The 11,896-nt window shown below is 36.2% G+C and overlaps 1 protein-coding gene across 7 annotated transcripts; it reads right to left on the reverse strand.

The window, feature by feature from the left end:
* Nucleotides 1–1,572: 1,572 nt before the first annotated feature.
* LOC137835312 (uncharacterized) lies at nt 1,573–5,655 on the reverse strand. 7 transcript variants are annotated; one of them, XM_068643765.2, is made up of 8 exons: nt 5,386–5,655; nt 3,958–4,161; nt 3,693–3,845; nt 3,002–3,102; nt 2,411–2,503; nt 2,221–2,322; nt 1,925–2,061; nt 1,573–1,837 (listed from the first exon to the last, which is right to left on the reverse strand). In XM_068643765.2, exons 5-8 carry the CDS (start codon nt 2,498–2,500, stop codon nt 1,795–1,797), a joined length of 372 nt encoding a protein of 123 aa, XP_068499866.1. In that variant the 5' UTR covers nt 2,501–2,503; nt 3,002–3,102; nt 3,693–3,845; nt 3,958–4,161; nt 5,386–5,655; the 3' UTR covers nt 1,573–1,794. The 7 variants fall into 7 exon arrangements, with proteins under 7 accessions (XP_068499866.1, XP_068499867.1, XP_068499869.1 ...); XM_068643766.2 differs by having other exon boundaries at nt 3,002–3,113; nt 5,386–5,653; XM_068643768.2 differs by having other exon boundaries at nt 3,724–3,845; nt 5,386–5,635.
* Nucleotides 5,656–11,896: the final 6,241 nt, after the last annotated feature.

Consider the following 11,896-nt stretch of genomic DNA (forward strand, 5'->3'; position numbering starts at 1 on the left):
TTTAGCTGGTCTTGTTTCATCTAACCATTGGGGAGTTGACCATCACATTGGATGATCTGTCAAATTTGCCCATTTCCTGATTGTTGGGAAATTCTACTCCTACCTGACCTGGGATGTTGTGGGACAACGGAGTTGTTGGTAGATTCACTATGTGTTGACCGTGGAATTGAAACTTCAAATACAAGGCATTGTCGGGGTCGTCATGTGCGACTGAGTTGGTTGGGAGGGGTGTAGGAGGACACATGCAGTAATAGGCAATTGACAATTGCTACTAGAGCATATTTGTGATAAGTGTCATGATTCAGTAATATTTTATGCAAAAAGATAGACACTTATGGACTTTAATTGATAATAGAGTTATAATTCAACCTCTAATTTAAAAATTAAACCTTTTTTACATATTTTTGGATTATGAGATGAATAAGATATATTTATTCCCAAATTTGTGCTAATTTCAGGAATCTAGGGGAAGATTGAGATAAAAGGGCTAAAAGAGAATGGAAAACTTAAAGACAAAATGAAAAGACAAAGTTAGAACATTAAGAACTCGTCCAAGACTAGCTTAAGTAAGCAATATTTCGCTTAAGCGAGATGTCACTTAACCAAATCCCAATTAGATCAAATAAAAGGTGTGAGACATAACCCTAAACATCATTGAGAGGATATTGAGAGATAGAAAATCCTAGAGGAGGCAACCATCAAGGAGAAACACCCTAGATCTTCTTTTATCTCTTTCCATGCTTGTAATGGCCTATATGAGTGGCTAAGTCTTCCCTTTGGGATTGAGAGTAATTTGTTCAAACACTTACCTACTAAGGTGATATTTATTTATAATTTTTTTTTATTGATGATTGGTATTATCATTTTATTTTAAAGTTGAATCTTTATTAATAATTTTGATCCTTAGATTTAAATGGAAAATACTTCTAAATATTTGACCTAAATGATAATTATCTCTCAATCCAACCCCTGTATGCCTCCATCAGTTTGGAGCTTATGTTGCATGGGCTAGGGACAAATTATTTTTCTGGGGGCAGGTCCAGCAGATGAAGCAAAACCATCTACAACTGTAGATGAGGATTTCAACACAGAGTTAGTTGAGTTACTACGAAAAGATGATTAAGCACAAAACTTGCACTACAAAAAAAAGTGTAAATTGTGGCGGTTATTTTCGTATATTGTGGCGGTTATAACCGCCACAATATACGCTTGTGGCGGTTTCCCAAACCGCCATAGAACTGGCCGCCACAAAGTTTAATGTGGCGGTTTTACGCTACCCGCCGCAACACCCGCCACTTTCAACATAGTGTAAGTAGTGACGGTTTTTATATGTAAGTAATGTCAGTTATAACTGTCGCAATTTACATTCATTGAAGAAGATTGACACCATAATATACGTAAATAGTGTCAGTTATAACTGTCACAATTTACATTCATTGAATAAGATTTTGGCGCCATAATATACGTAAATAGTAGCGTTTTTAACTAACGACTTTTTTATAATCTTTTTTATAATCTGTTTTATACAATTATGAAATTTAACCACCACTTTTTCATAATAAAATAAAATAATGTATAAAGTTATAATCATCCATTCATTTCATTGAAAAATTAAAACACACATAGTAATGTTCAAAAGTTTATATGTAATTGAAAATTAAAACACACATAATAATGTTCAAAAGTTTATATGTAATTGAAAATTAAAACACATAAAAATTTCATACATCCCTAATCAAGTTTAAAATTAAAACATACATCCCTAATTAGTTTTGCTTCCAGCACTTGATCATATTACTTGATTAGGTGATGGAGCACCACTTCCATAATTTGATGCCTGAAATAAATAATTTTAAGTTAATGAATTTGTATGTTTATAATTATAAAATAAAAGACACCAATAAATATTTAAATATATTAATACCTCATTGGTGGATGCATGAACCAAATTAGCTGCCCTTGCAGCAAAATGTTCTGGAATATCTTTTCTTGAAGCAATATATGCAAGCAAAGTGTTAAACATATATTTGGATTTGTCAACATTAGTTCATCAATTTTTTCCTGGATAAAATTGAAAATAATCAAAAGAACAACATATACTTGTTAGAATATATTATGCAAGTAATCCAGTATATCATCATGATCAATACATCATCATCAAAGCAGTCCAATATATTTCTATGATCAATACATCATCATCAAAGCAGTCCAAACACTTACCCCAATTTCCAGCGCCTCATCATTCACATATGTGCCAGTTTTCCTCTTATGTGTGATCTTCCACATTTCAGCTCGTCCAATATTTTTACCAGTCTCAATTTTCTATATGTTCAACAATAATAATATAAGTATAATGTGGCAGAAATTGTAATATATTAAAATAGATAGTACAATATAAGTAAACAAATACCAAATTATTTCTTCTTCTTGACAAAGACATAGCACCACCATTGTGAGGAATAATTTGTCTCTTCCTTATATCTCTATTTCTATTACACATGTTCTACAAAGTGAAAATGAAATCAGTTTTGTGTAAACTTAAAGTAAGCTTATTAATAATAAAAAAAACAGAGTTTACCATACCACTGTAGAAGGCCTCAAACGATAATCAACAAAAACAACCCATTGTTCCATGTTTAATCCAGCAGTAGATAATTATAATTAGAAGGAATGTAATTTTTTTAAGATCGAAAACATTTTCTGACACATCTAAAGTCCAAAACTAAAAATACATTCTTAAAAAGAAAAAGGACTAGAATGTGGAAGCTCAATCAAGAGTGAAAAGGGTCAAAGGGCAAGATTATCGCATAGTTTATTGTAGTTCATGAATGTAACAGTAAAACATATTTTAATTTTCTACAGCTATTTATGAAAGGTAGAATTAAGTCACTTTAAATGAAAATGAAAACAAAAATAGAGAGCGACTTTTGGTGAATTATATGAATTGTATTAAGCAATATTCAAAATACATTAATTTATAAAATTTGATATTCAAACGTACCCTTTTGGTGCTGCCTAGCAATTCCCGCCCTTGCTATGACTCTAAGTTATCCAAACTTCTCTTTTCACTTTTATTGTTCATCACTTTGTGGGGTCCAACCTCTGCAATAAATCTGTTATATATAAAATCAAAGCCTTTTTTCTTTGCTGCAAGCATGTAGTTACTAACATTTTAAAATTTTAATAATTAAATATTAATTTATAAATTATTTATAAATTTTTATTAATAATAAAAATTATTTTAAATAAGTTTATAAAATGATTTCTAAATTAATTAATATAATAACTAATTATTTTTATCTTTATTTAATGATTTTTTTAGTGAAACCATGGCTAGAATTCCTTCTTCATTTCTTGGTAATTCATGAACACCCTTCCAAATGATTAAACTAGAAGCCAAGACTCTTTAACGTAATAACTGGTCATACTTACCTAAAATGAAAATTGCAGAATCAATAAAAAAAAGCTTGAAAAATCCACCAGATCAATTCAAATCAAACCCATCATTAACCCAAACCACCCATTTTTTGTTTTTGTCAATTTCACTAGAGGAATACAAAACAAAAGTGGTGGGATGGGTATATAAACATTATAGGAATGAGTGAGGGATAAGGGATATAATTAAATAAAGTAGAAGTATACTATTGACCAAGATGCAAGGTCACACTGCAGAAAAGGAAACTAAAACTCACTCTACCATGCCACCGCTCTCTCAAATCCCACCTTCTTTTCTTCACCCTTCAACCATTGCTGAAAACACTGCTAGCACCACCTCCAGAAAGCAAGAGTAGGGATATGATTTTTTTGGAATTTTCAAATGATGATACTATTAATTGAAAGACCTCCTGCAAGAAAAATTCATCGATAAGATTCAATTGATTTACTGATTTTTTTTCTGTAAAGAGCATGATAATAGTCAAGTGCATTCATAAACTGTGGTAAAAAAATTATGCACACCTTCATTTGATCATCATCATAAGGAGCTTCAGGTGCAGTAATTCTTGTTATTTCACTGAAGCAAGAGGCAACTACAACTTTGACATCCTTATCTGAGTGCCTTAAAAGTTGGTCAGCAATCAATGCTTTCAATGATGGAGAGAGTGCATTTTGCATAGAATCTGTCGGTGACTGTTCAACCCTTGATATACAACTTTCTACTTGCTGCCGTGTAAAGGAAAATACAATATATAAAGTAAAATAACTTTAATACTTTGACTAGCCATTTAGTTAGGACTATTTTCTTATAATCACATATCTTTTATGAGAAAGGAAATTTTCCTCTTCACCTCACTTCAAAGTTCAAACTCATGCTGTACTTTATGGTTTTTATATGATAAAACTACAAAATCAATTTTTCCTTGAATTGCCTAGATTCAGAGACATTATTTATATCAGAATAATTCTTCATCACTTGTGAAGCTAAAGAGTATATAGATTACACATTAAACAATGCCGCTCTTTCACACTACTGTAATTTACAATAGATGCTAAATAACTAAAAAAAATACAAACCCAATGCAACACCAACAAAGCAGAGAGGGCAACCAAAGTATGTAAGAACATGGAACAGAAGTCTCAAATCCAACACCTGACTATTTGAGATTTATGTAAGATCAGCTACGATATAAAGTGTTTAGTAATTAGCATAAAAAAAAAACATAAGGCAAAGACAGCTAGGGAACACAACCAGATGTGTATATGAAGAGTCTCTAAATTCAGAATATAGTATATTGGTCACTAACAAAAACTAGTGACAGAGGATTATTGCTAATTTTATATTTGTAAACAACCCCTGTTGTACCATAGCAATATTAGACCATGTATTGCAATATAATTTACTTCCTTTGTAAATATATTCACAAAACCCAGGATTGTGAAACCAATATATGAAAAATATGCCACAACTATAGTATAGTTTTAACCATGAATTCAACAGATATTGCTAATATGCTATTAAATTGTCCAGAGCAATAAAATATATTCAACTTATAAGTGAACAGGGATGTATCCAATGATTTCCAGCGAAAATCTGAAGGGATAATTAGTTCTTTTTTAATATTTTGATATTCCTTTCTTCAATCTCACATAAGAAATCCCTCCACAGTTGCAACTCCCCTGCCAACACCACTACAACCAAGCTCGACATTCTCAGACATGGAATCACTGTTGCCAGTTGCCACCTCTCCAAACCCTCAATTACTACACTCACCAGCGAACCAGTTTTCACCTCACTTCACACTAACACAGTAAATTTATCACAGTAGCAAAGCCATACACAATATTTGCTTCACAAATTAAGAACAACAAATTAAGAACAACGATAGATTACACTCGGTTTTGAACAATAGATTTTGAAGATAGAGTTTAGGGCGCGCGAGCACAAACCTGAACAAACGATTGATTGTGTTGAATCCTTGCATGGAGGTGGTGATGGCGGACCCGAGAGTGAGCTTTAGTTTCGTGAAGAACAGAGGGTTTTGTGAGAAGACATAGACATTAGGGTTTCGTGTGGAGTAGCCATATGGAAGAGGCGTTAGGGTTTCGTGTAAAGCAGAGAGAAAGAGAAGAGGCATTAGGGTGTGGAGCAAGAAAGGGAAGAGCGTTAGGGTGTGGAGCGGAGAGAGGAAAGAGGTGTTAAGGTTTGGTTTCCAAACTAAGTAAATTTTCAAAAAAATATTATTTTCCAATGTAAAGTAAGTTTTAAAAAAAAATAATTTCTGAAAGCAAGTTTAAAAAAAAAATGAATAATGAGAAAGGGTGTATGGAGGGAAAAAACTGGGGAACTTTAGGGTAATTGCGACAGTTAAAAATGTCATATTATACTGAAATGACGTATTATACAAAGATAATTGTGGCGGTTAATCAAATGACGTATTATACTGAAATTTGTGGCGGTTATTAATAACTGCCATAATAAAACCGTCATTTTTTACACTGTTTTTTGTAGTGTTGGTTTTATCTTTATAGTTATTTTTTTTCCAGTTTGTTTAATTTGCTTATTTTTTTAGTTGTTTAATTTACTTATATTATTAGTTTTATTATATTTGTTGAGTTTTTTTTAGTTTTATTTTATTTATTGAATTATTTTTTCTAGTTTTATTTTGTTCTTAAATGTTATTGAAAGAACTGAAATATTAATTTAAACGGTGGGAAAATTATTAATCAGACTTTGTGTTTAAAGATTAGAATAGTGAAATGATATAGACATATGTTGGAAAAGAATTGTGTTAAATCGATATTCAAATTTAGTTGAGATTGTGGTAAAGAAAAAAATGAGCAATGAATTTATAAATAATTCCTATAGTGATGAATAAAAGTGCAATTAAAATTCTTGGGCAGGATGATTAGTTTGAACAAAAAATGATAAACAATAAGGAATTAAACTAATCTCAAGTAAGTGTGTGTGAATCTTAAACAGTTTGAAAGTTTTGCTGATGAATTGACAGTTGTGATTGCTTATTTTTTATTTATTTTATATTATATCATAAAAGAGCATGATAATGATTAAGGCATTTTTATTAATTAGAAACTCAGGGCCAACTAACAAACTTTTATTTAAATTGATTATATCTTTGTGATAATAGTCTTATGTATATATACACACATATATATATATATATGTGTATATATATGTGTATATATGTGTGTATATATATATATATATGTATATATATATATGTGTATATATATATATATGTGTATATATATGTGTATATATATATATGTATATATATATGTGTATATATATATATGTATATGTGTATATATGTATATATATATGTATATGTGTATATATATATATATATATATACATATATATATGTATATATTTCATCTATGTTCTCCTTCCTTGAACATGCCAAGAAGTAGGAAAGTATATCAGTTAAGGTTCAGGGTGCAATAATAAAAAAATATTATATATATGTATATATATATATGTATATATATGTATACATATATATGTATATATGTATATGTGTATATATATATATGTATATATGTATATGTGTATATATATATATATATATATACACATATATATACACATATACACATATACATATATATACATATATACATATATATATATATATATATATAAAATTTGTTATTTGGGTTAAGTGACATCTTGCTTAAGCAATTTTTATGAGAAAAAGTTCAATTTTACTGGAGTGAACTCGCTTAAGCAAGTCTTGGGTGAGTTTCTCTGGAATGATTTTGCTTGGGTGAGTTTAGACGAGTTTGGGCATGTTTTAAATGTTCAAACTTTGTCTTTTCGTCTTCTCTGTAACTTGTCCATTCTCCTTTAGCCCTTTTATCTCAATTTTCCTCTAGAATTATGAAATTAACACAAATTTATGAATAAATCATTCACATGCATCTTAAAATGAAAAAAAAAATATGTAAAAATGTTCAAATTCCTAAATTAGGGGTTGGATTATAATTATTTTATCAACTAAAGTCCACAAATCCCTATCATTTTGTATGAAATATTACTGAATTATGGAACTTATCACATTCACATTTCAAAATCAATTTTCTTAAAGAATTCTAGATGTGTGGAGAATTGTATTCATATTTTTTGAAGTTTTGCCCTTCTATGATAATTTGTAAATGCTTCGTAGTTAAAATTTCAGTAAGTTTCTTTAAGTCTTTAAAGTTTTTTGTTGTTTGTTTTAAAGTTTTGTCTACATTCAATACCGAATTTGGTTTAGCTTCCTTGAATTAGTCCTTTTCTTGCTTGTCTTTAAAATTCCTTAGTTTTGTGTGAATTGAAGAGTTTTGTCATTTTTCATTTGAAGTTTCTTCAAGATTTGCACTTAGTGGTTTAAGGAAACTTCTTGCTTTACTTTGAGTGAAGAGTGACCTTACGTACTCCTTTCTTTTATTTTACTAAATAACCAAGTGATACACTCGAGAGAGTGAGATTTAATTTTCCTGATTTTTGTACTAAATTTGGTTGATTCATTTTGTGCAAACATGTCTCACATTTCATCTCGAGATTCTTCAAAACCACCATCTCTTCACAAGGCCAATCTAATGTTGGAGGTTGAAGAAACTAAAAACGAATTGGCTTAAAAGAAGGAAAACATGAGGAACATGAGGGAGAGATTGCAACGACTAGAGGACTCCCAAGAGAGACAAAATCATGGAAGAAGATGGGAGTTGTGAAGAGCAAGATATCAAATCCATTATGGGAACCAAGAGGAAGAAGATGGAGATTGAAGAATGCAACACTATGGAGAAAGGCGCCATCATCAACATAACAAGAGCCAAATGCCTAATGTTAAATTACCTTCTTTTAGTGGAAATTGTGATCCTAATGTATACCTAGGATGAGAAGCTAAAGTAGAACAAATTTTTAGTATGTATGATGTAGATGATAACTAACATGTAAAGTTAGATTTCCTAGAATTTTAGGACTACGTCGTGAAATGGTGGCATAAAACTGTAATGGACATTGAAATAAATAAGAGGACAAATGTGATCTCTTAGAGTGATTTAAAGCAATGTATGCGTGAACAATTCATTCCTCTTCATTATAGAAAGGAACTCTTGTTGAAGCTCCAATGACTTCAATAAGGAAATAGGAGTGTTGATGAATATTTTAAGTACATAGAAATTACTTTGACTAAAGTAAATATGCATGAAAATGATGGGTCAAAGGTAGCTAGATTTGTGAGTGGGTTAAGGAGAGAAATTCAAGATGTTGTAGAATTATATAAGTCTACCACTTTGGAAAAATTGGTTCACCTAGCCATTAAGGTTGAATCACAACTTTCAAAGAAAAACTCTTTCAAAACTACTGTAATGATGGCTTTTACAAATCATCTTGGAAGGATAAAAATGAATTTTCAAACAAGACTACTCCTTCCAACAAGAGAACCCACCCCACAACATAGGATTTCTAAAGACACCCATTCTACTTCCATTCCTAAATCTTCTACCAAAACTTCACATAAAATGTTTTAAATGTTTAGGTTTTGCGCACTGATCCGATCGGTCATCGGTAGTCGATGACGTCAGCAGCAGAGAACCACGTGGACCACTCGCGGGGTAACACGCGGACCAGGTGACAGATAGATCGGGGTGAACGTGATCGGTTGTCACTAACCAAATGACCATCGGCAGATCAGGCGGCAGCGAAGTCAGGGGATAGACCACCCAGAACGATGATCGGTGATCAGTAACCAAGTGGCCACCAACAGACCAGTTCCCAGATGAACGCCTGGGGGCAGAACGCGAGAAGCAACAGGGCACCGATCCATCATCGGGCGCATGGTCATCGGGGTTTCGTGTTACACGCAGTTAAACTGGGACTGAGGTTCCCAGCGAGAGCGTTACGCATGGACCTCGCATGAGCACATCTCAGGGAATCGTGCACGAGAGTGGCCTGAGGGAACTAGTAAACCAGTCAGTGATTGGTGATTCCCTCAACCCATTACGTGCGCGGTACCGTGAAGGGTAAACCGTTACGCAGAGAGCGACGCTTGGTGAGTGTGCCTAGACCAGCCACACCCGACGTTCTCCTGAGAGTATGCGATTTACCCAGGTGGAAGAAATATCCTAAGTTACTCCACAAGGGAATAACTTAGACGCACAAAGAGAAGCACTAGAGCCCTTCAAGTAGTGACACGTGAATGGTTAGATGTGAGTTGCATACCTCCACGTGTCACCATCTGAGAGGGGCGCGACCCAGATAAAGCTGTACTCCGTACCACTAAAGGTACAGACAAGCGCAGCCAAGCGCAGAGACGCGCGGACACGCACAGACACTCACACTCTATTGATTCTGGAGGTACGTTGTCGCAGAAAAGCATAACAGGGTTCTGACACATGCCAGAAAGCATAACAGAATTCTGTTAGGCTCAGATGCAGGCGGTGGCATAAAACAGAATCAGGGTGAGAGAAAAGAAAAAAGAAGGAAAGAGAGAACAAGAGTTTCACACACACTACTAGTTTTTCTCATTAGTGGTTCTGTGGTCTAACTTGATCGTCGGAGTGCAAACGGCCACTAGAGGCGCCGTCTGTGTGTTTTGCAGGTCGCGTTTGGAGATCCTAGAGAAGGTTCTGAGGGTCATTTTGCAGATAACACAGACGCGTAGACGGGGCAGAGAGAGCTACGAAGCGATTCCTCCGCGTTCGAGTTGTAGGCAGGATCATTTGGCGCCCACCGTGGGGCCCGAGTGAATCGTGGTCCCATATACACCACAGTTTTTGAAGCTTACCAAAGTTTTGCCAAGCTCTTTGCTAGGGAAAGATGCCAAGAAACAGACAACCATCACCTGCGCCATTTGCTGACGAAGGAGCTGTGACAATGGCGCAGGTCCTGGAGATGGTGCGCACGCTGCAGGACAACGCCGTGGCGTCGAGAGTTGAACAAGAGAGGATGCAGACGGAGTTGGATGCGTCGCAGAGTAGGAACGACGAGCTGAATCGCGTCAGTGAAGAGCTAAGGAGGACGTTGCAGGCACAGAAGGAACGCGCGGTTGAAGAAAGGGTGTTGAGGCCACCGTCGCCTCCAAGAGCGTTTCCCATGCCATTCTCCCCTGAAGTCATGGGAACCATGGTGCCTCCCAACCTGGTGGGAGTGAAGGCGTCGTTCACAGGGGTAGAAGACCCGGAGGCGCATCTGACGGCGTTCCACACCCAGATGATGTTGTCTGGGGGCTCAGACGCTGTGTATTGCAAAATGTTCATGAGCACACTAAGAGGAATCGCCATGGAGTGGTTCGTGAGCCTACCAGAAGGACATATCACGTCCTTCCCTCAGTTTTCAAAGCTTTTCACTGAGCAGTACATCGTTAACAAAGCGCCCGCAGTAGTGTCATACGATTTGTTCGATGTACGACAGTACCAAGGCGAGTCGCTGAAGGACTACCTCAACCGCTTTGGAGCACAAGTGGTTAGACTGCCCAACAAGGATGAGGATATGCTGGTGCACGCGTTTAAGAAGGGAGTGCTGCCTGGTCCCTTCAGTGAGTCCCTCATCAGGAGCCATCCCAGCACCTTTGCAGAGATCCGACGACGCGCGGTGGCGCACATAGTGCCAGAAACAGAGGTTTCTGAGAAAAGAGGAAGTGCTGCACCACCAAGACCGCGTGGAGGGCAGGGGAAGCCGCAGCAGCAAGCAAGGGTGCATGAGGCCAAGGAAGGGAAGAAGGTACGCTCGATGGGTTGTGGCGGTAGACTCGGTAGACGAGAGCCATTACCCTGAGGTAGATATTGTCTTCAGGAAAGCTGACCTACGGGACGTTGTCCCGCGCGATAACGACCCTGTGGTCATTTCCCTCATCACAGCAGGAAGACGAGTGCACAGAGTGCTCGTAGATCAAGGAAGCTCGGCAGACGTCATGTTCTGGACGGCGTTTAACAAGTTGCAGTTGTCCCCTGATCAACTAAGGCCGTATACCGGGTGTCTCTACGGCTTTGCAGGGGATCAGGTAGAGGTGCGGGGGTACATTGAGCTGAGGACAACATTCACTGATGGAACGACAGCCCGCACCGAAAGGATAAAGTACTTGGTGGTGAACGCTCCTTCTGCGTACAACATTTTGTTGGGGAGGCCAACCCTCAATAGGTTGGGCGCAATACCATCAACGAGGCACATGAAGCTGAAGCTGCCGTCGATGGAGGGGACCGTAATAACCATCAAGTCAGATCAGGCTGAGGCTAGACGCTGTTATGAGAACAGCCTAAAGCAGAAGAGAAGCGTATGTCACGTCACCACGACACCACCACCAGGTGTGCGCGAAGAGCGATCGGTGGTTAGGGAAACACAGGGTGCTCAGAGGATGGAGAACGCTACGGTGGGGGGCTCCCAGGTAGCTCAGGTTGAAGAAGAAGAGGAAGGCGCGATCGCTCCTCGCGAGGGCGGTCATCGCCAGTGAGAGAA

The sequence above is a fragment of the Phaseolus vulgaris genome, chromosome 5 (genome assembly GCF_051622355.1).
Source record: "Phaseolus vulgaris cultivar YP4 chromosome 5, ASM5162235v1, whole genome shotgun sequence".
Classification (NCBI taxonomy): Eukaryota; Viridiplantae; Streptophyta; class Magnoliopsida; order Fabales; family Fabaceae; genus Phaseolus; species Phaseolus vulgaris.

Coding starts and splice junctions, on each gene's coding strand:
- LOC137835312 (XM_068643764.2), bottom strand. CDS start 2,634: ATGGAACAATGGGTTGTTTTTGTTGATTATCGTTTGAGGCCTTCTACA. Junction 2,504..2,583: donor GTTTGAGGCCTTCTACAGTG/GTATGGTAAACT, acceptor TTCACTTTGTAG/AACATGTGTAATAGAAATAG. Junction 1,838..1,924: donor TTCATGCATCCACCAATGAG/GTATTAATATAT, acceptor TATTTATTTCAG/GCATCAAATTATGGAAGTGG.